We start from the raw sequence: 25,665 nt of genomic DNA, 5'->3' as shown, positions 1-25,665 counted from the left end.
AATAAATGCCCTTCCGCATAAGGGAAGAAAAAGAGGCTAATTGATATGTCAGAGGCTGAACATGAAGTACTCTGCGGCTATACACTGTATAACACTAATTAGGAATTATTGAAACCTAGCTGCTGTGAACTTGACTAAACTAATGTAATGATTGTTAAAAATGAGCCAGTGTATGCAGCATCTAAAATAGACCCATTGTCAGGAAAGCGCAAGAAATTTAATCCAAGATACAAAGTTTCAAGATAACGACAATGTGTACGAGTCTTTTGGTGATGTGGCACAATCTTATCGACGAATACTGTATCTACGGTTCAAATCGAAAACGTGGGAAATCTTTTTCTCAATTCACTCCTGTCGATCCAAAACCGCCGGTTCCTCTCTCCGTTGACTCGAGACTGTTGACTTCTTCCAATTCGGGATAAACTATTCGTTCGCAGATGAGCTGTGCTACTCGATCTCCTGGTAGAACTTTGAACTCTGTGTTGCTGTGATTGAAGAGTACTACTCCAACATTTCCCCTGCAATATAAATAGAAATTGATGCAAGGCTGCTAGTAGTCACCTTGCCAACGTTGCGTTACACTTTGACAGTGGAGATTCTTCGGTTTGAAAATTTCCAATCGACTTACCGATAGTCAGCGTCTATGACACCGGCACCAACGTCGATGTGATGCTTCCACGCCAAGCCTGACCGAGGTGCAACTCTGCCGTACGTTCCTATCGGCACTTCGACTTGAAGATCAGTCTTTATCAGCTCCTTCCCGTTAGGCGGTATGACGTATTCGTAGGCGCTGCAATGACCAGAAGGTAGCAGATTTGGGTTATTGGCTGATTACCCAGGAATTTTCGTATTGCAGAACATGATCGATACAGAAGGAAGTTGGATATTATTCATGAAAACACAAGCTCGGCTAACCTGCGTAGATCGTAGCCGGCAGCAGCAGCGGAACCCTTCATAGGTGCGAAGGCCTTGTCGGATAATTTAACGAAGCGTAAAACGCTGTTCACGACGTCTGATCCGCTTGGTGGCATAGTTATCCGTATTTCGCAAGATAGACCAGAGTTTCAGTTATGGTACCTCTACCCTTCACACAGTCAGCGCACAAATCGATGCCGGGAATCAAGAAATGCTGACGGATGGCGCGTAAATTGAGGGCGCAATCCAACGGACCAATGAAAAATTATATATTTTCTTGCAATTCGCGCGCTTTTCTAACTACCAATCAGCTTTTAAGTCGTAGAATTTCCCCGAAAAATAGTTCGTTGGCGTACCGTTGACGGCGCTGCCGGCTTGCATCGCTTAATTTGAAAGTAGCTGCAGCTAACTCTTTTCATTCGACATTGCTCAACTCTCTGTGATCGCAAAGAGTTTCACAGTTAACAGTGTATTCTTGAATAAATTTCATTGATCGTACCTTTCAAATATATATGTGTTAAAATACACTCAACGTTTTAAGAAGCTTCATTCCATCTCTCCGCATCAAAAAAAATAAATAAATTGCCGACAATCACCTTGTTAGGTCTTTAAATCAGGACACTGCTTTAAATACTGTCTCATATACGGAGCATCCATTTCATCTCGATCAAAATTAGCGCTTCCGTGATGTATTACAGTTACTCTGAATTTTTTTCCATACGAACACGTTACGAAAAACAATTCTGCTTCTCTACCCAACGTAGATACTTCATTTGCGACAAGCTAAAACAGCGTTTCGATTCTATGCCTACGTAAATTCAAGATCGAGAGCGCAAATGAAAAGTTGTTGGAATAATTATGAATATTAATGTTATGGAATACATCGAGCGCATGTCGAATAGAGTCCCATTTTGAAATAAATAATTCTTCTATTTTCATATTATAGACGTATTATTGTTGGTAATCTAGTTTGTCTCCTGGGAAGTTATAAAATTGACAGTATGCATCACGTATTAATCGTAAATGGATCACATATATTAATATCGTACATCTGATCTGAATGTGTATACATTCTTCTCTCGGGTACCTATACTTTAATCAAATCACTGTTTTGCTACGAATTTTGTTAAGTACGTAAAATCTGCACAAAATTTTCACAGAGATCGGGAAATAAGATCAAATAGTCATAGCCGCACAGTTTCAGACCCAGTCCAGTACAGTTCATTCAATATGCCTTAATTCTCATGCAAGTGTTTGGATGTCAGTGATTAACAATTTAACAAATTAACAAATAGAATTAAAGTAGCATACAAAGAGGAATGAAAAAATACGACTAAACATTACACAAGATGTCTTATTACGATACGAGGAGATATAGATGTACAGTATATAGCGTCTTAAGCAAAATATGAAAATTACTATGTCGTAGTTTGAAAATACAGCTCAAGTTTTGGCTTACGTAAAGGTACAACACGCCTGTGCAGGATACGATATAGGTATAATTTATGACGTATTGTTATCTTGCACAAAATATTGTACGGTCATTATTACATAAAACCTGGATTCAAATGCTTTAATTTATTAAAAAAGTAGGTGCAGTTTAATATTAGGATGATTCGAATGATGTCGTATTATCCGAAATCCGCTTTTCTACGAGGCAATGCGTCTCAGTCCAATAAGAATTGAAATAACACGATCAGATAAGGTAAACGAAACACGTCGAGGTTCGAATCCGCGTTCCGGCGCTCGGTGCCAATCCAAACCAAAGCTTCTGTTTGTAAAAGTAATAGAGCAGAAATAATCGCGTTAGAAAAGTTCAATTGATCGGGTAAATACAGTTAGTAACCCATATCAAGTGATATCAAGTGATAGATGGCCGAAGGGGTTTGTTTTGGAAGAGAGAAAACGAGGTAGCCCCAGTCATCCACCCTCTGCGGTGTGCTTTGAATTACTAAACATACGAAAGCCGATACCGCCCGAGGGGAAAACGCGATCTACTCTTACATTTGTGGAGGATCTTCTATCGTCGAACTTCTGGAGCCGTATATGTGTGTTGGGGTAGTCCGATGTTTTTCTACGATGGGATTTACCGTAGCTATTATCAGAGGTTGATTATTTCTGCCGAGCCAACGACGCTATGGAAAAAGATTTCCTCGCGTGACAGATCGAAAAATGAATCCAGAAATTTGTTCATCCGTAGACAAGTTTCAATATAAATTTATATTCTCATCAGTTTGTGGGGAAAATTAAGAGAGAGAATCTATGAACAATCTTTTAGCAATGTCGATATAAAAGAACATAATTTTGTCAATATTGCAGATCTTGGAATTCCAGAAATGCTGGCGAGATAATGCACGATCCTTACTGTCAATTATAATACTAGGTCTCTTCTATTTTTAAACATGTACGGGAAAGATATCCTGGAAATCAAACTTCGAGTTTTACTAAATATCCACGTTCAGAGGCCTGGGAAATCACCTCAAACGATTTTGAAGTGGACGCGAAGTGTACATGTGTGTGAATAATTTTCGTAGGAAACTATACGTGTGTTGAAAACAAACTGAAGGAATTAATGGCTTTTGTCGCAATTGATGTGATTCTTTTTTATTGAAAATGATGAAATTGTAATCAAGACTAGGATCAGCTTGCTTCTGAGAATTCCTTTTCGCCATGTTCATGTCATAATGATCTGCGTTCTGCAATAGATAAAAAGATATAGTCGAAAAACAATGCAAACTTATCAATTATTTGTCTTACGACTATTCTTCGTTACTTCTGAATTGCCTCGATCCCAACTATCGGAACTGACAAATTCATTAGCTTTTTTCACAAAGAAACGTTGTTGTCCAATCCGTAGCGACCGGTTCTTGTGTTTTCTTCAGGTATAACATTTTGCATTGTTTTTCGTGTATTTTGCACTGCAAAATTGTAGAGCGTAAAATGAATTCAACGAAAGAAGAATTTGTTGTACCCAACTTTGGAAGTCATTGACACAACATCTTCATCAGGACAGTTACTAAAAAAAGTATTCACCATAGCATGATTAGGTAAGAAAATTGGTCGATTCTATTTCCACACTTGTTTATTAACATTCGTGAATCCACGAAATAAATATAAATGAAACGCTATATCAACCGTGAGGAGTGTCGTGTATTATTGCAACAATTTCCATGATGCAAAACAATTTTCCGAATCACTCAATGAAACAATTACTCACAACAATTTTACCAATTAGGCACAATACAGTATCAAAAAGAAACAATTTTTCATTAACGGCGATGAAGCTACAGAATGTGTGCCCGGGACGATGTATACAACGATATACCTATCGTCAATACATATTTTCAGAAAAAAATAATTTACGATTTTCTACCGTCGCACCCCCTAAAAAGTTTATTTAGTTCAAAAGAAATATTCTGTGAAAAGATGAGCGTTCTTCGTTACGTGGAAGATTTCATATTTTTTCGAATTTGTAAAGAAGCACGTTGTAGCACTTCAATTATTATTTCTTTCCTGACATTTATATTCAATCCAAAGATCACGATCCGCAATACAACAATATTTCATCCAGGAATATTATTCTCCTAAATTAAAAGTTCAAATTGCATTATAACTATTTTGTGTGATTGAATTAATGATGAGAAAGTCACACAGACGCACTTCTCAAATATCAGGTGAAGTCTTGATATTACAAGTGTGGGTCTTCTTTGCGAAGTAAAGTGATATTACGATTGATGAAAGTAATAAAAAAAAAAAATTATTATACACGATACTTCATAAATTTAAAAAAATTTATAAAGCTGACAAATTAACCGAGCGCGATCTTTTGACAGAACTTTTCTTTTAAACCAAATGAACTTTTTAAGGGATACCATGGTGGTAGAAAATCGAAATTTACGTTTCACTGGAACACCCTAATATACATAATAGGAACGATTCACGCTCTTTTCCATCTGTTCGTACCAATAATAACTCTCTAACTTCTTAAGTCTAGTTCATATCACACTGCCACCCGCGGATTTATGGGAATTTGTAGCATTGCGCACAGTTGGGTTGCACGCAAGGTATTCCCGGTAAAATTGGAGGAAGATGAAGCAGGCCTTGTCTGTGCGGGTCGATCATCTGATTGCACATGTGTTCCCGAAGGTGTTGAATATTGGAATTGAAGTAGTTGTTGTACTGAACGTTTAGAGCAACGCTGTCCTCCTGCGGACTTCCGGTTTTAGCGAGCGTCAAGTTCGCCGTTTCCGTGCTGGAGCTCTTCGGCTGCAACTGCTCCGGCACGATATTGAGCAAACAGTAACTGTCGCCATAAATATTTCGGGGAAAGTTCGAGTACGTCGGCGGAAAGGTGAAGAAATTCGGGACTTCCGGGGTCGTCTGCTGCTGCACGTTGCTCTGGAGGCCGTGGTTCACGCCTTGGATTCCCTGCAGAGTGACGCTTTGCGTTGGCTGGTTAATCCCGCCGTTGAGATTCTGCACGGGCCTGAAAGCGGAACCGGAAGCGGTGCCAGCCCCGAGAGCCGTTTGGGCGGCAAAGTACTCGATGGCCTTCAACAGGTCCTGACCACATCGCTGAAGCACCAACTGCAATACCGAGAGCTTTGTGCTGGGGAATAAATTGGCGAGAGTTTGGACAGACGCCTGAGAGACGGTCGATCCCGGATCATTTCCGTCCTCCAGCTTCTTCCCTGAATCCGCTGACTCAGTTCTCTCAATTCCGTGCGTTTTGTTTACGTTGAACAGCAGCGTTCTATACCGTTGTGAATTCGAACGTTCACCAGCAGACTGAGGGCAAACTTCAGGGCATACTTCCGAGGCACTCGAAGCCCGCGAAGCTTTGGTTGTCTTCTGGTCGACGATCGGAAGGATTCCACACTGACCAGCTGGTTCCTCCGCAGAGCTCGTTTTTCTTTCTGTATTTTCTGTGGCGTTCTGACGAATTTTGTCTCTGTCTGCTGCGTTGTTGGACATGCCAGAGTTGTTGTTCGATATCGGGTCCGTAGCATCAGGCTCCGTCACAGCCATTCCGAATATTTTTCCCGGCGGTAGACGATTCAGTTTTTGACCCGTTGCTACCTTCGCCATGCTCAGAGCGATCGCGTCCTCCGCTGCCTGCTGTCGCTTTAGAGCAACCTTCAAACATACGTTCGATAATAAAGCTCTGAGATTATTCGTTCTATTTGTATAACGTGCGCATGTTTTACGCGCTTTTTCATGCCTGTTTTCTGTACGCAAAGTACCCGTTTCTATGACGGTAGAGTAAGTCCGTGAATGCGCATGCGCGGAGTGCTGAAAAGACCACTTTCAAGTTCTAGGAGTGTGAAAAACGGGGTTTCTTCTGCACTCCGCGCATGCGCTGTCGCGAACAAATCTAACGTTACACGACTCTAACCTCAATTTCGTATTTCGAAAAAACGCATAATATACTCTTGTTATGTAAAGAATCGTGTGCAATAAGGAGGCCACGGTCTTTTTGCCTCGCGTATTCACAGTATTCGACTTCGGCTCACTTACGACTTATACTGCAAGCTTACGCTCCCGAAAAGACCGAGTTTGCTTCCTTGTTACACAATATTATATTTTATGATAAGCATTCCATTGCAGGAAATCCGTGCAACTCGTAACAACAGTTTATTACAATCGAGAAAATGAAATTAAACGCCAGAGTATTTTATTTTTCTATCATTCAGCCTAGCAAACATTTTTTACCAACAATTTCGAAAGCTTGTTTCTAATTTTTAAGTGCAGTGACAATTTTATACCAGAGCGCACGACCGATTCTTTGAATACATTTAAGTCTAAACTCGGACCCGTATAAGTATGAAATTCGAATCTCGTACAAATGCCAAACATATATGCCTTGATGACGTTATGTTAGTTGTAAACGATATCTGTCAAGGTTTTGAAAATCAGGGTGCAATATAAATAGGAGCTAATAGTGGGACGAGGATTGGCGCAGTATATACCAGTTAAATAGTATCAATAACCTGACCGAGTGAAACCTCTGCCTCCAACCTTTCATAATTCACGCGTCTATCTGTGGATTCAGTATCAAGTATCGTCGTAATGTTATCGGTACACAAACCCCTGACTGACGCGCAGTGTAATATTCCTACGAAATGCTACACCGCGCTTAATGGATTCAACTCTCAACTTTCCGACAAGCTCTTCAGACGCTTTCATAGCTTTATCGCGTACACGCGGCTCTCCTATTTTTAAATGTAATGGAAAATTTCTAAAGGAATCAACATAAAATGTCCAATCGGCTATCCGATTTTTGCAATGAAGGCAAAAAAACTGCAGAATCCGCTAGCAAGCAAACGCTGACGTTGTACTTATAAGGCAGAGAAGGGTAAAGCGAAATACCTGGGCAGCCATCACTCGTTGCCTTTCGGCAATTAAGGCGCATTTTGGACACACGCACTCCCGATAACGACATTCACGTTTGTGACCCCGCAGCCAGGATATCAGCCCGTGGTTTCTACACCGGGCGCATTTGGGTCTCCTCTGCTTGCTGTCGGAATCGCGCGTCTCTTCGTCAAGACGTTTCGTCTTGCCACGGAGCATTCTGTGAATTAAAGAAAACAAATTTTCAATTTTCAACAAGCAGATGAATCCTGCTAAATCAAAACTCGTAATGGTCGGCCCCTTTTCATAATCAAATTTCAGAACAAATCATCTTCAATCGAAATTCATGTGTGAGAATCTGAGTCTTCGAAAAAAAAATCTCGATCAACTGACATATTTGAAAATAAATAGCAACACTTCGCAAAGATCGTAAAAATTTCAAAGACTAACTCTAAATTGCTTGAAAAATGTTAAATTCTCAGGGATTTGTATCGAAAACGAAAATCGTCTGACTCAAAAATGCGCACATCGTTACGTACACTTTGTTAAATGTTTATAGTTTCTTTTCGTTCTACAGTCAGACTTTATATTCACTGCATTAGTTGTAAAAGATCGACAATTATACGGATGGAAAAAAGGCGACAAACTTTCGTACTCACAGCACTCTCGAAAATGAGTATCGTATGCCAGACCTTCGGTAACCAAACGAAAGGTCTATACGTTATACTAAATATTTCGGTCTGGTCTTCGACTTTCAGCTTCCGCCGCTTTACTCGACGGCATTAGGTTAAATCCGAGGGTATCATCACGGTGGTGTCGGAGCAGCCGATCCTGCGCGTGCAATTTTCGATACCTCCACCGAACTCCCAAAGAATTCCACCAATCCTTGTCTGGTTCGTCCCGCCGTTTTTCCCGCGGCAATCAAAAGTCTGGGGGAATCCCCAGGCGGACCACCCTTTCGCAGGCGGATTGGCTCCGGCTTGTTTACCTTCACTTCCTCCCATATGTTCTGGTCCATCCCTCCGGTATCCAGCGTCACGGGCTATGTCACCGCCACTACTTTTTCGATTTTGCGACTATTATCAACTTCATCTTCGTTATTAAAGCTTGTGCAGCTTTTCGAATTACTGTACGGGAAATTAAAGAATGGTGAAATAAAGATTTTGCCAAGAACCAAGATAATACGTTATTATATAATGTGAGTACTTTACAACGGTACAGAACGTGGCGAATAACAATCCGTAATAGTTTAATATATTTGTGTATTTATATAAGTGAGTTTTTCTAGTGTAATAGATTTATTTATTTATATTATATAATAGGTATATGTATGGGTATAAGTGGTCAAACTTCATGTGAGGCTCAATCTTTACATTTGTGTATGGAATGTACTAGAATATATAATATACATTTATTATGTATATGTATATCGATTTTTTATAGTGATATGTGTTTCTTCAATTCTACTATGTATATTATTCTCAATACGTGATAATGCGGTAATAGTGAGCGCTTTGTCTTCGTTACGTTTTCTTCCTATTCGTTATAACTTAGAGAAATATACAGTAATTTTTGTTAAAAAACTTTTCAAAAACACCTGCAGTATGCGATAAAATTTACGATGCAAGATTAAGAGAGACACATGAGGTACACATAAATGTTAATTTTTCAACCGTATATGTACCTGCATATATATATTTTAGTTACATAGTTGATATAATATTCAAACCATGTGTATACCTCTACATAATACATATACGTATACCCATTGATATACCTATACTATATCACGCCAATGCAAAATTATAATACATAACGAGCATAAATGTCGAAAAAGTAAAGCAGCATAAGTATAGTTATTATATATGTATCATATATTATAAGTTGATTCAAACAGCGCATAACATCGAATTCATGAGAATATATTATGTAATATGTAATCCCACTGCGATTCACAATCGTATTATATCATATCATCATTTAACACATTACAATTTCTCACGAGGAATAACAGTCAAAATATATAGAAAATTTAATCGCCGTTACAAAATTTTTTTTAAAAAACTTTATATCTTACATAATTATAATTACATAATATGTGTTCGTCCAAATTACGTGAGTTTACGGTTTCGTCGAACAAAATTATACGCATGTACGCATGTATGTATAACGTATTTTCTAACACCATGATATATCGATATGTGTCGGAAAGCATTGTAACGATGGTCATTTAATTATAAACTTTTACTTTTCTCCGATGTTGTTACATCACTTTTCGCAGATGGATCGCGTTTCGAGGTAAATCAACGTTAAATAAACGAGCATACTATGCATGTTCATTATAATATGTACAAATCCATATAAATATATAATTAAATGTATGTACAAGAAAAAAAAATAAATAAATAAATCACACGCTCGTATACCCGGGGTTAATGTAAAAAAAAATCGTCCCTAACGATCGAGAGAGGGAAATATTTATAGTATACAATTGTTGTTTTTTTCTTTCTTCAACAATTTATTCCATTTCACCACTGAATAGTTTTCCCATGTTCTATTTCCCCGCTATATTATGTTTTCATTTAGTTATTATTAAATTTTTTATTTTTTTCTATTTATTCTTCTCAAATTACTGTTTGTCAAGTGCACGAATAACCGAGTGCAATTAAAATTTCTACATACATATATAGGTATAATCATACTGTAATTTCTACACCTTACATATATTTTTCGATAAATTCTCTGTGCTTTGAAAATTTCGCGCGTCGTACAATAAGGTATGAGTTGTACTATATTGTATAGGTATGTACTATGTTTAAGAAACAATTGATAACATATGCGTCAACAATTTGTGTTTATATTATAATATAATATTAATACAGTGATTCGATCATAGAATTGTTTATTTATTCGTTTATTATTTTTTTTTTTTTTCCTTTTTTTTATCATTTTCATTATTTTTCACCTCTACTATATTCAGCAGCTATCTGTTCACAATAACAAGGTTCTTATAATCTTTCAACTATGAGATATAAATTTCCTTCAGGTTTCGTACCAATACCTCGCACGTGCGTGCGTGACGGTCTTTAACGGTGATGCTTCAGCATTGTGTATATTCTATGTATATTCGTTTCATGTTGTTCGAGCGGAAATGATATTTTTCAGATACCGGAGCAATCAACGGGATAATCGCTACCGAGTCCGGGCCGGGGGGGGGAGGGGGGTTATACGATGTGCAGCACAGCTCGAATTTTATAAAAATACCGTGAAGATGAGGAGAGGATGTGCACAAGAGTACGTAACATAAATATACACACCGATACCAGGTTACTTCGTATTTTCGTGGAAATGTCACTGGTACAAGCAATTTAACAAGGAAAGGATCCGCCTATATATATGCAACCTGAAGTACATTTGTGTGAAATGCATCCTGAATTGCATAAATTTAGGCGGATTTCGTTATCCCCATTTTGAATTGCATAAACGCAGGCGTCTATTTGCCCTGCTTGCGCCAAATTGTTGATGCTACATTTCCGCGAAACGATCCAGTATATTAATGCTAATGCATTAAGTTTGAGGAAATAATATAATACACAGATATTGTAACTATTATATGTATGCACAGATTAACGATAAACTGAATACATATATAAATAATCTTGGAAAGAAACCATTTATAAAATAATAATACAATTACTCATATTATGTATAAATATATATTGATAACGTGAATTTATAAGTATAATAATAATTTGTATATAGTTATATAGGCATTACAGATTTAACGCGCCCGCGATTTTCCATACCTATGCATATATTATATGTATATCGTAGTGCAGGTCCTCCCTTGGATATGTCGAGAATATATATATATATATATATATATATTTTTTTTTTCACGTCATCTCCTTACTCTCAATTGGCCCCGAGATCAGAACATCTGTATATTTTAAATTAATTTCATTCTTGGCATGTGCAACTCATTTTCATTCTTATCTTCACCCTCGTCGTTTCTTCGGAATTCTGGTGCCCCTTCTCTTTTGTTCTCTTAATTCTTTTGTGCATTTGGTATAGTAAATACTATAATTGTACAGTGGCACACGCAGGTACCAAACAATGGGTACGGAATATTATCAGATATGTATTACTCGTTAATTTGCTATAATAGTATCATATAGTGATTAAAATCCATTCTTTAGCGACGTGTAATTGCGTTATATTTGTAAGGTATAATTTATCATATCTATGAATGTATGTAATAGATATTAAATCGTCGTATTTTGTTTTTAAATTCATTTTTGTATCGCTTTATGTTTTATCGTTGATTCTCTATCTTTTTCGTTCTTCATTTCCTTCGCTTGTTCTCATAATAACTATTATAGTTCAACATTCGGCGGATAGAAATTATCGACTCTATAGACGTTGTAGGCCGCGTATACTGTATAAAATATACAATCATACAAATATGGTTGAAAAAGTGTGCAACACGTATGAAGAAATAATGAAAGTTGAAAATATTGTTTTCACTGAGAGTTCGTGTATAATATAACATAATATACGTTGTATGTATATATAAAGAACTATACCTATACGTGTAATAAGATATGATAGCATCGTTTGTAAATTTCGGAAAGAACTGATATTACAACAATATGTAATATAACGAGTTCGTCGTTGTTAATAAATTCAGGAATTCAAATATGCAGTTATACCGACGTAGAAGACATCGCGCGCATGTTTCAGTTTTGATTGCAGCAAGTACATGCGTACATTATAGTTATGCAACAACATTTTATGCAGGTAAGAAGTCAAGGTGGACAAAGAAAAAAAAATTGTTCTTCAAAGAATCAAAGCGTAGATACAGCGCAGCAATTGATAAAAAATAAACCTCAATCGCGTTATGTGTGAAGTCCGCTCTTTAAAAATATCTTACGCCATGTATAATATTATACATATATAATATAGATTTAAAAAATCACGTTGATCTATATAATATACATAATATATATAATATATACATACGAGAAAACGATGAGAAACCAAACAGACACGTATAAGCCACATGTTACGTAAACCTTCGTGTATGTGTAATACAGCGACTAGTATAACCGCACATCAGCTCTTTGCGACTCGTTTATAAACTGTAATAACTGCATAAGATAGAGATTGTAAATTTTTTAAATATCCGTAACAGCCCGCTAAGTCCGTATTTATAGGTACAGTGCTCTATTCAAGACTCTATACTGCACTCTGCTAATTCGCTCTATATATGTGTATTACATACTTCTATTGCGTTCGAATGGCGTTTAAAATATAAGTAGTAATTACGTATTTTATAAATTTCTATTCTATGACGTAATACATAAACTATATTTATACTATTTTATTATTGATACTAATAATATTATTATTTATGTAGTTTATATAATTATATAAGAAACCCCTAATAGCGCGTTATTTATTATACAAAAACCTTACAACTATTCAACAAAAACCAATCTTGTAACAATTTTTTAATCTTCTTACTGCAATTTACTGGAAAAAATTGCGTCGCTGTTATAATCGCTGTTTTTGCTTATTTGTTTATCCTTTTTTTTTATAACGTCACGCTAGATAAATATATATATCAACTACAATTACAGACAAGAGCAAGTGTTTACGCTCAAACTTTACAGCGGGTTTTTCCTCCAAAATGACCAAGGGTAAAATGCATTACTACGTTTAACGTTATAAATTATTAAACCCGAATGATGCAGTGTTTCCGATTGGAATTATTATTATTATTTTTTTTTTATTTTACCTCTCAGGTTAAATAGAATTCGTCGTCTAGTAGTAATTAGAAGAACTACGAAATTTTTATCACGCGACACGCATGTATGATAATTTACCCGCATCCAATTGTGTCGTCGTCTCTGAATTCGACTATGCTACGTGTTATAATATCGATTATTCTATAATACACCGATAAATTATTTACTCGAGAAATATAATTTAGAAAATGGTGAGATGCAAAATATCGGAATTGGCGCCATTTGGCGATGGAAAATATGCATAACACACTACTCGAGCTAGAAATCGAATTTAATTGTAATGATAATTTTTAGTCACATTTTTCAAAACACGTCAACTTGATGTTACAAAATTAAGTCAACAAGATCACATGTTGGATCCCAATACGCGAGTTGTTGAGTAGTTTTTTGAAGAAAAAAAAAGAATATTAACTCAATGTTGAGGGATTATTGATAAGAAATCGATTAGTCAGATCAAAAACGCGGAGATCACAATAATTAATAATTCATGAAAGAAATTGTAACAATATTTGCCTAAACCTGGGTCGGATAGTTTCTAGTTACATGTAAGTTCATACGGGGTTGGTTATAACATAATTAAGTACGATATAATTAAATATTACGTAATATGTCGAGTGACCTACTGTATTATATGTCCCATTACCTTATATATTATTATCACTATTGTTACTGATAGTATCATTATTATTATTACTATTATTTATTATTGTGGTTTTTTCTTATTCTACCGATTACTGTCACGTGATTCATATACGCATAACATTTTATATAAATATTCACGTAGTCGCGTTCTTTCTTCATTTCGTTCACGTATATCCTTCGCCCCACATTCACACCCCCGCAAATAATTTTTATTCATCAAATTACAGGAATGAAATATATCTTGCAGATGTGAAAAAGAAAAGTTAGTCAACGACGGGATTATTTGTAATTTGAGAATAAACCGCAAGTTCTAATTAACGAAGTACAAGGAAACGTAGTCGTCTCCACTTATCGTCACCGATAGGTACTTTTCTTATATGCTCTGTCAGCGAATACGTTTTCCGCATACAACTCCGGCACGTGATCGAATATCTACATAGTTTGTAAAAGATATGATACACGGTATACACGGTAGCCCATGAATAATTCATACCGGGTATGCCTATGAAGTCGAGAACCTACCTCAACCTAGACTATATTTATTCGCTGCTTACAATTAGTCGCGGGGTTCGCGACATTCTAAGTGTTATGTAAATCCGCAGGATAAATGAAATAATTTATACAGGAATAAATCTTTCAGAAGAGGAGAAAACGGCTGGGAGAAAACCGATGATCCGGGGGTGAATCGCAGGGCTCATCTCTGTGTTGCGTCGTGTTGTACACACACAGACACACACGTACGCAAGGCGGTTGTGTTTACCGTTTGCGTATTATCATTGTAATGCGACTTACAACTTAATTACATAACGGCACATTTCTCCTTAAGGCTTATCGCGTTGTTGCTTTGAACCGGCTGCAGGGATACCGTGCGATTTTTCTCCAATGTCAACAAGTCTCGGAAGAGCGCGTTCACGTTGTGATTCGTCTTCGCCGAGGTCTCGAGGAAGCCGCAACCCCAATTTGCCGCCTCTGCTGCGCCCTCGCTCATCGACACCTCGCGGACCGACGGACTCTCGTCGCACTTGTTTCCCACCTGATATTTTAGAAGAGGGTGAAGAAAAGATACCGTTACATTTTTTGGAAATGAATCGATGGGAGCGGGGTAGAAATGCCGAACTTGAAAGGTTCCGAAAGCGCTAAAGTAAAGAAATCGAACTTTGACGAAACATCAAAGTTTCGAATGGTCCGAAATCCGATGCTCAAAGTTCTGAAAGGTCAAACTTTCGAAAATGCGAAAATGAGAATTTTGATCTATATGAAACGTCGAAATTCTGGGTGATCCAAGATTTTCAGTTCTGTGAATTTCTGACTTGGTGAAATTTCACCACTTTGATCTCTCTTTGTTTTAGATTTTCCATATTTTTACGTTCGGCATCCTGGTCATTCGGATTTTCATTTTTTCTGATTTTTGACAACCACTTGTTGAGTAAACTACACTGTGTGAGTATATTTTTATTTCTCGGAATTTTGCCCCGTCTTCACTTGAATATTCGGAAACTTGCATTTTAGAACTTTGAGGCGTCGGGTTTCCGACCATTCGAAACTCTGTTGTTTCTTCAGAGTTTGATTTCTTTACGTCAAGTTTCGCCAGCAAATAATTCGGAATTAGGCGCTTCCGGAACTTTTTAAATTTGGAACTTCAACCTAGCGATCAGAGCATTCCTAGCGATCAGAGCAATCATATGTCGCATCAAACATACATACCAGCATAATCGGTATCTGAGATACGTCTTGACCCTTGAGCTCCCGGATCACTGCCCAGATTGGTCGAAGCTCTTCTAGACTTTGCCTCGAGCAAACTGAGTAAACGAGGATGAAGGCGTGACCTTTGCTTATGGAGAGCCGCTGCATTGCTGGAAACTGATGGGATCCAGTCGTGTCTGTGATTTGTAACGTGCAAATGTTTTTGTTGCAGCTTATCACCTGTAAATAGAAGAGAAAAGAAGAAATATTTCATTTTTCCATCTTATTTCATTGAATCGTTATCAATCATCTTCACACTCATTAATTCGCAAAAATCGTGCGAATATTTTGCGAATGTGATCAAATAAGACGAAAACATTGGTTTGATAATGAACGTTTATTAAGAAAGTTTGTCTTCACGTTTGAATCGCACTCTAACCTCTAGATCAATATATTTCCGTTATCAATTTGTCGTTAAATAATCAAACAAGCAGTCAGCTCGGTTCGGATCAGCTCGACAATTTCCGGAATAAGATGCAAGCGGCGCGTGCGACTTGCATGGTGCAGTCAGTCAATTGTCAACTTTTAGCCACAGAGAAATGGCGCCAGATTTAAAAATCTATATTAGCATTCGCGAATACTTAAAAATTTATATTCGTTATATCGCTACTATTTATGTACATACCATCACAAATTTCTATCAAAAATAATTGAGAGTTAACTACTTTTGGTATATACTTGGAAAAGAAAAGATCTAGAAACAAAAATGAAGAAAAAGAAAACTACGACTGTACAGGCCGTTATCAACTCAGTTCAGACAAGTCAACGTGGTACCATATGGCAATTCAAGATACGAGTATAAATCTTTGCGAAATGGGGGCATGAGACTTTTTATAAAAAAAGAAGAGTGTTTCTACAAACTTGAATCACGATGATATCAGCTATACATCTATACCTATTCCTAATTATTTCCTACACCGTTCGCCGACTTGCTGAATAGACAAAAAAATAACCTTAAGGCCATGTGCATTATAATTTATAGTCACACTTTGAATCCGTGAACTGTACAACGATAAAGAAGCAGAGATATTAGAAAATCCGGCATCGCCAACCAGTGGTAGTAAAGGTTTTTGTCAGGCCAGCCGTGCAAATAGTCGTAAATTACGTAATACGGTTAAATTACGCTCGGATGGGATACAATTTAGCCGACAGATGGATCTTGGGCCTTTATTGCAAATGGTACGACGATCTATATCGATTCCATACTAGATGTGCACATTTTTGAAAGTATTGTCATAAAACGATCAATTCGATTTTCGTCTCTGTTTATATATGATGTGGAAAAACCGAAGAATACGTATGGAAGAAATTGAACGATCATTCCTAGGCGGTATTGGTATAAAAATTGAAATATGTTTGATCGAAAGTGGTAAATAAGAAGGAATATTCGAAAGAAACTCCGAACCACGGTCATTTCATATTAAGCTATGATAATGGGAAAATATATCACGTTGAAATTAGTAACGTTACGATGCAGGATGTATATTGAGAAAAACCGTTATTTCGCAAATTTTTACTGTTTGAAATTCAGAAAACCGTATAATGAAGAAAGTCTCTTTCACATTTAAAAAATCCAGCTCATTGAGTCACTCTAAAATTGGAAAATGGTTCTTTGTTTTTTGTCCAATATTTCGTTAAAGTAATGTTACTAACTTGAAGCTCGTGAAAATCTGGAATACTAGCTGTGTTCCAAATATAATTTTCATCGAGTAAAAAATACTATAAATCGAACTGTAACATTAAACGCATCGATATTTTTTACTAAAAAATGATTTTTCATTTGTCCTTTACTCGACCATGCCTTAATCAATTGTTAGCCTTACAAACAATAAAAATTGAAGAAACCGACCGCGGTTAAACATTTTCAGTATCTTCAATGTTAAGTAAAATCTAAAAATCTCTTGCGAATTTCAAATTGTTCGATTCGATTTTATGTATTGGTTGAATATCTATATCTATTCTATCTATTGCTGTGAAACAGTGTAATATGCAACAATGACAACGCTCTTTCCGCTACCTCCACATTGTTTGATACAAATATAATGCATTTACATTAGGGAGGTTGGTTTAAAAAATTTTTTTTTTTAAGATGCCACTCGAAAAATTTGTGACTAATACTGAAAAAAGAAATTATGATCAAATCTGGAGAAGGTAGGAAAATATTTCGAGGTTGCTACGAATTATTGTAATATTTTTTATTTATTTTTACGCGTAGACACTGGCAAATATATATTAGTTTGTTTTTTTTTTCTTTGTATTGTGGACCAATTAATCGTTCACCAATCAACAGCAAACTACACCTAACAATTCCGCAGTTGGCTGTTATCGTCTTTTAACCGAAAGATTAATCATCTCGGAGAAATTTTGACAACAGTTTTTGCTACCGAAAGAGTAATATCACTACACCTTAACGTCCCAGTTTTGTTTTCTATGCTGATTTTTACGAACAATGATCAATTCGACAACGATACGAAAAAAATAAACTAATGTATATTTGTAAGTCCGTAAGGTGTAGACATAAAAATAAAAATAAAATATTACAATAATTGGTAGCGACATCTAAATATTTTTCTACTTCCTCCAGGTTTTACGACAGTTGTTTTTTTTTTTTCAGTATTCGTCACAAATTTTTCGAGTAGCACCTTAGAAAAAGGTAAAAAATGAACTACCCTAATATATACTGTATTTAGTATTACTTGCCGAAAGAGCAGGAAAATGGCAACTGCAGCGGCGTTGAATTATTCTAATAATACATACCTGTCTGTAGGTGTCCTCGATGGTGGGTATGTAGGACTCGCGGAATGTGCCCTTGACAAAGCGCAATACTAAGGAACTCTTGCCGACCCCACCGGCCCCGAAGACGACGACCCTGTAGTCGTTGCTTTGCTCCGGCATCCTGACATCGGCCGTCGTGACGGATTAACCCCCGGCGAACGGGGTCGCTTTAGGGTGTTTTACTTGAGCCGACCGAGTGGCGGCTCCTCGTGCGCACCCTTCAAGCCCTCCGAAGTCCCTGCGACCGGTCTCGAGGTGGGCGAGAAGCCGGCCTTCCTTATCCTCTTCGCCAGCGGCGTCGTAGCCCAGGGTTTTCGAGTGAGAAGGACCTGCCTCAACCCCGATTCAGCGACGTAGCTATGACGCGAATTATGTATACATGCAGTGCGATTGGCAGGGTTCAAAACACGCCGCGGTTATTTTAAGGCAAATCGATCGATGCGGGTACGTCACGGCGCTCGTTCATTCACACTTTCTGTATGCGGACAAAAATTTATTATATATATACGGATAACGGACGTGTGTTGGGCGCGTTTCGTAGATAAAGTAACGCATATGTGATGAAATAATACTTGCGGCAATTGATCCTCGCGCCTTTTTTTTACACCCTTATTTTTTTTTTCAATTTTACCCGAATAAACGAGGCACGACTGATGGGGATGAATGCGCGATACTGCCGAACAAAATTAAGGATATAATTTTATTTACCGCCAAATTCTCCCAGTAATTCGCGGCTATAAACACCCCGACACAACAAACACACTTCGGTTTATATGATTACTATTGCAGGTTTAATTCGTTGAACGGTAACCCGCCGGCTTTGTCTTTCGTTTATTTCCTCCCTAGCTGTCTATCGACGGAGCATAAACGACGGCTTCCAAACGGACGTGCGCAGGAGAATAAAGTGCGAACGACGTCCCCGTGTGTGCGTTCTCACTGTATAATTACAATCGGATACGATCTTATCGCCGGTTTTATTGTTACGCAAATTACTTATTACAGGGCGATTCGATGGCGTTGAATTTTATCCAGCAAAACTCGATTATTGACAATCAATTTTGCTAACCGAATGTAACGGCTGCACCCTCTTGTCCCTCCCGCCGACCGGGTTGATCACTCCCTTCGTTCGAGTAGGAGGCACGTGCATATGCGCACTACGATAGAACTAACGAGAAAAATCAATAACCGTTTCGTCCGAATGCCGGCTATTATTATACGTTGACATCGTATCTTATATGCCGCATAGAGACGCGCATTCTGATCCTCGATTCATGCCCCACGTACACAGACTGTTACATGCGTGTACCTGCGCTGAAAACACGTGGGCGCGGTTGTAGTATCAACCGAATACAATTAATACCCGTCTGTACGAAAAACTCATGGCCTTATTATATGAAAGTAATCGACGATTTTTTATGACTCCGATTGATACGTCAAATTCATTAGCCATATATGTCCAAAAAAAAAAAAAAAACCCTAATTTTATTCGACGATACAGCGCAACTGTAAAATGTATTCTATACTTAGATATTCTTAATGCTTTCGAGAAGTTGATTTCCCGTGAAGATCGTGTCCGACGCAAATACGAAACGGCTTCCGGTTGACTGTTCTATCAGCCTGCAAGCCGCTATTTCTCCGTACGTAATTCCACCGACAATGCAAATGATCACGGGCCCCGTTTGCACGGCTTCCTGTTGCCCGGTTAACGTGAAATTCGGCAAACTGTGTAAGTAGTTCAAACTTTTCGTGTCGGTTTCTTGATTGAGAATAAACCTTGTCAGCTGTGCCTGAAAATAAGGAAATGAATGAGTCTTCTTCAACCGTCGAAGATTCGAGTAACTTTAATCGAGATACTGGAGAGTATTGAAGGGAATAAAGGTATATTCTGAAATTTGAAAATATGTAAATAAAGCCGTATATCATGGATCACTAACTATTGTCGGAATATAGGAGCCGCCAAAAACATAGCTCGAGCATGTCGGAGACTTCAGATCTAGAGGTTTCGTGTGATTTGGGAGTTGTTTTAGTCTTTGGGCAGCAGTAGCCCATTCGCTGCTCCACTTGGGAAGTTTTTGGAGAACGTTATCGGTTCGGTAAGCGATAAGTCCTGCCTGTTCCATCTTCCAGAACATGGGGATATTTTGATAACCGTGAGCATGTAGGTAAGCCGTCTGAATCGGTTTCACTTCACTTTGGGTTACTCCGTCACTAACGACAGACAGCAATGCGAGCAGCCTGAGGCTGCGCAGAGGATGCTTATCTGAAAATGAGAATGTGGAATTGCAAGTCGATCTTGTTGCCTCAAAAAACAAGCTCAATGCTACCTATGTTTGTTTCGATGTATTCTAAACACTCCTTTCTCCTGCGACACTCAAGTATTGACTTTTCAACTGACTGCAAAGCTTCAAAAGCTGCTCCGAGCTCTCCAACTATTGTCTCACATGCAGCAATGTGAAACCCCAGCTGTCTCTTGGCTTCTGTCACTTTCGAGAGCCTGGTTGCGACATAGCGTTTCATTTCTGCCAGCTGCATAGTTTGAGTAGCTTCTTGCTCCGCTGAAAATACGATGTTCAATTTTAAAAAATCAGCTGCATTCTATTCCAATTTACACTGTCCACTTGACGCTCAACTGAAGCAGATTGTAAATGGTCGAAAGGGTTTGCAAACTGTGAACTAAATAACATTGCAGCAGTATTTTGAAAGTCTCGAGCCAATCTAATTGTAAATAGATGTAAATAATATTGTAAATACTTGATAATTATAATAAAGTATTGCGTAAAATGCATCTTACACTTTAGCAGCTTTGCCTTATCACGAAGGTATGGAAAAACGTGACTAAAGTGTCTGTCTCTAACTTCCCCGTACACCTGATCAGTCTTTGGATTTAATTTGGTCTGGGAGCCCTTTGAGTATGCAGTGCCAGCCTTAATTTCCAAAATTTCTCCCATTAGGCCCAAATATGTAACAGGGGTGAGAAGAGCAGACGGTAAGTCATGGGCTCTATCCATTAATATCATGCAACCACACTGGCTGGCGGGATTTTGGGACGAAAAATACTCCTCCATTGATTCTGTCATTTTCAAAACTATTTTACTATATTTGCCAAGACACAAGGTGACCTTAGGTCGACCTACGATCATATGTAGCGACCACAAGTTCTTTGCAATGGCAGGCAAGAGGCTCGTATCTCTGTGATAATACAAATCAGCGTACATCCGGGTTTCCAGTGATAACACATTGCCATCAGATCTAATGAATTCCCAGGACAGTGAACGAAGTTTAACCAGCTCATGGAGGCCTGCGGATATGAAAAATATTGGGCTCAGTATGTTCGGAATGAATGAAAGTCTGAAGCGTTAAAACTTTGAAATATAACGAAAGTCTGTGCTTTCAACAATACTGATCTCCACCTTCTTCTTCTACCAACAGTTCCAAAGCAGCCGGAATACGCGGAACGACTAGCAAATGATGCGAGAGTCCACGGTTTTGGGAAAACTCGGCGTGTATCTGGTTAAGAACTCTCTTGCAAGCGATTAGATCACCGGATACTAGAAATATGCGCTGGGTGTTGGATGCTTTAAGCCCCTCCTCAAGTTTAAAGATTTTATCAACTCCATAACGCCTAAAACGATGAGAACACTAATTAGGATACACACTTTATTAATCAGCACATCAGTGTCGATTGTCCGTACACAAACTAACAAACCTGAGAGCTGTAACACCTATAAAACACTCAAGAGTTTTCATTAACTTGGGCTCAATAATCAAGTCTTTTTTTCCTGATACATTCTCCAACATATCAACAAGCTTTCGCTGACTTATCTGCTGCAGAGTATCTAAGCGATCATCCAATGTGATGTCCATTCTCTCAGCACTGCTATAGTGTTGTTACCTAGTTTTAACGTGTGCCCTTTTCTAATTTGAATTTATTCTGATGCCCAATTAACAAGGACAACTTCGCAATCCCGAGTTACCTGAATATTAAAGTATAGACATCATTCGTAGTTGGAATAAGAGCCTTAATCGCGATTTACGATTTCGTTAAAGTGATCTCTCATTGAAGCATGTGTCTGTCGTTAGAAATTTATTTTACCTAGGCTGAAATCTTTTTTTAATAAACTAACGATAAACGTTAACATATCCTAATTTATAGGTTAAGGCTTCGAACGCAAAGGCATCAAGTGGGACAAGCATAGAGGTATTATTCTCTATGGGGGAAAGACGATGAGTTTTCATGAGTAATAAATCAGTCACGTGACTGCGTTCTGGAAACTCTGTATTCTGACCACTGATTTTTACACATCAACTGCGGGTGCGTTCCAAAATTAGCTAGTAATGTTAAAACCTCCCTAAGACAGAGACAGAGCTACCCTCGAATTCGGCAGCGGAAAAGAAATAGAAGGTTGTTGACAGCACTGGCAGCTAATTTCGGAACATACCCTCAATTTATCCGAAAACGGCGAGACACGTAAGGTGACGTAAGGAAAGGACTGACCAAAGAGTTCTGATTAATTTTCCGTGGTGAAGGACAATGAAGCCGCGAAATTCAACTGACATGTTTTTTGTGTTGTATACGCTACTTAACGATAGCGTACTCTTGACATTGGGCATATCGTGAGTTGGAATAAAATTCTGAAAAATTGTAAAAAAATACATCGTATCGAGTCTTGGCATGACAATGACAAATGACAACTCCGTTTCCGTTACCGGAAAAGTGATAAATCAGTAAGTATGTACTATGATTTGGGATATGAGTCCATATACTGATTGTCTGTAATAATATCCACATTAAGCACATGCAGCTTTATCAAAAGATTAATGTCAGGAACCTTCCAATGTATCATATCATAAACAATTCAGTAATGCTTAAAAGAAATGCATGAGGTAATCACCACTCGAGAAAGCTTGATGTAATTTACAAACGTTAGTATTGTAACGTTGAAGTAGGTATCTAAAAAAAAACTAAGCGATCAGAAATATTTGCTTACCTTGTGAGGACAGATTCCATCAGGAATTTTATTGCCTAATTAATATAAATCATAATTGATACTGTAGTTAATTTATATAATGTATATGTCGGAGAGCTTGAATCGTTGCTTTTATTGCTAGATGTTGATACTATGATCATTTCATTAACGACGGTATGATCGTGATCGCAGTCAAGATAAGGTTGACCCAACGCTAGTACGATGCTATAAACATCCGAATTACGCACACATGCGACAATATCTCACTAACCTTGCAATCTATAATAGGCACGAACCATGACATTCTAAAGTACCTACTATTTTAAAATATGTCCACTGGTCAATGTTCATCCTTATTGATGTAACATTACGTATCACGTAGACTTGTAAACGTTCAGAAATAAACTTTCATTGTCACTCACTCGTTGAAAACACAGATTTACACTTTCTGTATAATGGCAAATATAAACGAATTACATGCAAGTATTCAGATGTTTAATAATTCAAGTACGTATATTGTACATAACCACAAGTGAATAATGAAAGTTAAAGGAAAATAAGGAAAGTACGGACTTTTCGATGGACCGTATTGAAACATGTACATAAGGGTGTCCCTTATTTAGAGTGTTAACATTTATTAATTATATATAATTATAATAATAATTTATTTTTTTGTGTGTCTCTCAAACAAACTTGAATAATTCACAAATAATTCTGCAATTTTTTCACATTTTCATCTCAACTTTAACCCGTATCCATGTATAAGGGCGAATGTCCCCATTTGAAATACACGTGTTTCGGACACATTCTCAGCATACATTTTATTGTAAGAGTAATAATGTTCCAAAAAAATCTATAACTGCGAGGTTTTAGTAGGCATTAGTACTACTATATGAGAAAAAATTCATACCCTCGAAATGTGACTTTTTTCCATTTACAGAACGTGCAATTTGCATATTAAATATATACATATATAATATATGCACGAGATTGCATGGTGCGAATTTTTTCTCAGATAGTAGCCCTAATGTCCACTAAAACCTCGCAGTTATAGATTTTTTTGAACGTAATTATTTCTCTTACAATAAAATATATGCTGAGAATGTGTCCAAAACACGTATATTTTGAATGGATGGGAATCCACCTTCTTGTAGGCACAAGTTAAATATGGAATAAAAATCTGAAAAACTCACATAATTGTTTTTGCATTGTTTAAAGTTGTTTTGGGAGGTGCACAAGAAAAAAAATCTTCAACACCCTAAAAAGGGATACCCTAATGTACATATATACACACAACTCCGGACGCAAATGGTATAATATACTGATTATACTTACTATGAAATATCAAATCAAATGTCACGGTCACTCGAGGGTATAAGGTTCTCAAAGTATATGACCTCCTACACTGTAAGCTAATGAATTTGAAATATGAATAAAATTGGGAGCAATACTTATAAGTAATTCGCGTCACAAGTGATCAATGATTAGTTAATCTATTCTAATATCTATTAATTTATCCGTATCATTTCACGTATTAATCGACTCGTAATCGTAAACTGTCGTCGCAGTCCCCACGTTTTCTTTACAATTGGTAACACGTACGATATCGTGGCTCGTTAATTGGCTGCATGAGTGCGCGTTTATTTTTTAGCATTGTGATGGACTTTTGTAATTAAGAATTATAGCTTTCAGATTCGGCAAAATATCGGTTGTGTTATTACGCCACCGTCGCGGAGATACCTTGGAACCTGAATTGGACCAACAATAAGTTATTTGATATGATGTCAAATGAAAAGACCAAAGTGCATGAATCGGATGCGTGGTAGATTGCTAAAAAGACAAAATGTAAAATGCTTCAATATTATATGTAGATACATTTGAAATGAGAAATGGAATATACTTTCAAAAATATAAATTAAATTGGTGAATGTAAATGGTTACTTTGAGAACATTTAGAATGTTGAATACAAAATGCCATTTACATCTTGAATGCCTGTTTTAGATGAAACCATCTGAAATATTATACAGGGTATAAATGTGTTTACATAAGTGATGATAGAAGAAATGCAGGTCTAAAGTTTATCAATATAGATTGCACTTATTATTCAGACCCTCTAATTAGTTCATCATATTACATAATAGAGATGATGTTTGTCGTACTGTACGTTAGACTTGTTGCTATCAAAACATTTTTTACTAGATTGATAACCATGGCAGAATTCTATACATAAATATTCCAAACACGTGGGGTAAAATAAATACTGGCGACTAAGAGTATAGCTAAAAACTTATCGTGAAAATAATCTTCAGAAATATTTTTTATGAGAACGAATGTTCAATTCCGATCAAATTAATCATCTAAAGTTACACACGCTTGAAAAATGGTGTATATAGCTACACTGTTGAACGAAAATACCCAAGGTGCATCTCACCGATGTTGTAGTACCTACGTTGCGAAACAT

General features: G+C 37.3%; 4 protein-coding genes across 7 annotated transcripts; all 4 read right to left on the bottom strand.

The window, feature by feature from the left end:
- Window positions 1-198: 198 nt before the first annotated feature.
- LOC124301839 (deoxyuridine 5'-triphosphate nucleotidohydrolase) lies at window positions 199-1,137 on the bottom strand. Of its 2 annotated transcripts, XM_046757330.1 has the most exons (4): window positions 916-1,137; window positions 629-790; window positions 315-518; window positions 199-261 (listed from the first exon to the last, which is right to left on the bottom strand). In XM_046757330.1, exons 1-3 carry the CDS (start codon window positions 1,029-1,031, stop codon window positions 341-343), a joined length of 456 nt encoding a protein of 151 aa, XP_046613286.1. In that variant the 5' UTR covers window positions 1,032-1,137; the 3' UTR covers window positions 199-261; window positions 315-340. The 2 variants fall into 2 exon arrangements, with proteins under 2 accessions (XP_046613286.1, XP_046613285.1); XM_046757329.1 differs by lacking the exon at window positions 199-261 and having other exon boundaries at window positions 270-518.
- Window positions 1,138-4,056: 2,919 nt separating this feature from the next.
- LOC124302908 (doublesex and mab-3 related transcription factor 3, truncated-like) lies at window positions 4,057-10,023 on the bottom strand. The gene is made up of 3 exons (XM_046759477.1): window positions 7,926-10,023; window positions 7,285-7,486; window positions 4,057-6,051 (listed from the first exon to the last, which is right to left on the bottom strand). Exons 2-3 carry the CDS (start codon window positions 7,483-7,485, stop codon window positions 4,936-4,938), a joined length of 1,317 nt encoding a protein of 438 aa, XP_046615433.1. The 5' UTR covers window position 7,486; window positions 7,926-10,023; the 3' UTR covers window positions 4,057-4,935.
- Window positions 10,024-10,167: 144 nt separating this feature from the next.
- On the bottom strand, window positions 10,168-19,049 carry LOC124301838 (GTP-binding protein Di-Ras2). Its single transcript, XM_046757328.1, has 3 exons — window positions 18,219-19,049; window positions 15,423-15,641; window positions 10,168-14,751 (listed from the first exon to the last, which is right to left on the bottom strand). The coding sequence occupies exons 1-3, from the start codon at window positions 18,354-18,356 to the stop codon at window positions 14,518-14,520; spliced, it is 591 nt and encodes a 196-aa protein (XP_046613284.1). The 5' UTR covers window positions 18,357-19,049; the 3' UTR covers window positions 10,168-14,517.
- A 142-nt stretch (window positions 19,050-19,191) lies between these two features.
- Window positions 19,192-23,239, bottom strand: LOC124301830 (vacuolar protein sorting-associated protein 33B). 3 transcript variants are annotated; one of them, XM_046757312.1, is made up of 7 exons: window positions 23,225-23,239; window positions 21,943-22,210; window positions 21,647-21,858; window positions 21,028-21,534; window positions 20,561-20,791; window positions 20,171-20,496; window positions 19,192-20,023 (listed from the first exon to the last, which is right to left on the bottom strand). In XM_046757312.1, exons 2-7 carry the CDS (start codon window positions 22,098-22,100, stop codon window positions 19,760-19,762), a joined length of 1,698 nt encoding a protein of 565 aa, XP_046613268.1. In that variant the 5' UTR covers window positions 22,101-22,210; window positions 23,225-23,239; the 3' UTR covers window positions 19,192-19,759. The 3 variants fall into 3 exon arrangements, with proteins under 3 accessions (XP_046613268.1, XP_046613267.1, XP_046613269.1); XM_046757311.1 differs by lacking the exon at window positions 23,225-23,239 and adding an exon at window positions 22,330-22,424; XM_046757313.1 differs by lacking the exon at window positions 23,225-23,239 and having other exon boundaries at window positions 21,028-21,266; window positions 21,450-21,534; window positions 21,943-22,416.
- Between the last annotated feature and the right edge of the window lie 2,426 nt (window positions 23,240-25,665).

The sequence above is a fragment of the Neodiprion virginianus genome, chromosome 4 (assembly GCF_021901495.1).
Source record: "Neodiprion virginianus isolate iyNeoVirg1 chromosome 4, iyNeoVirg1.1, whole genome shotgun sequence".
Taxonomy (NCBI): domain Eukaryota; kingdom Metazoa; phylum Arthropoda; class Insecta; order Hymenoptera; family Diprionidae; genus Neodiprion; species Neodiprion virginianus.
Note: the sequence above shows the minus strand (reverse complement) of the source record. Positions and strands in the feature narration are given on the sequence as shown.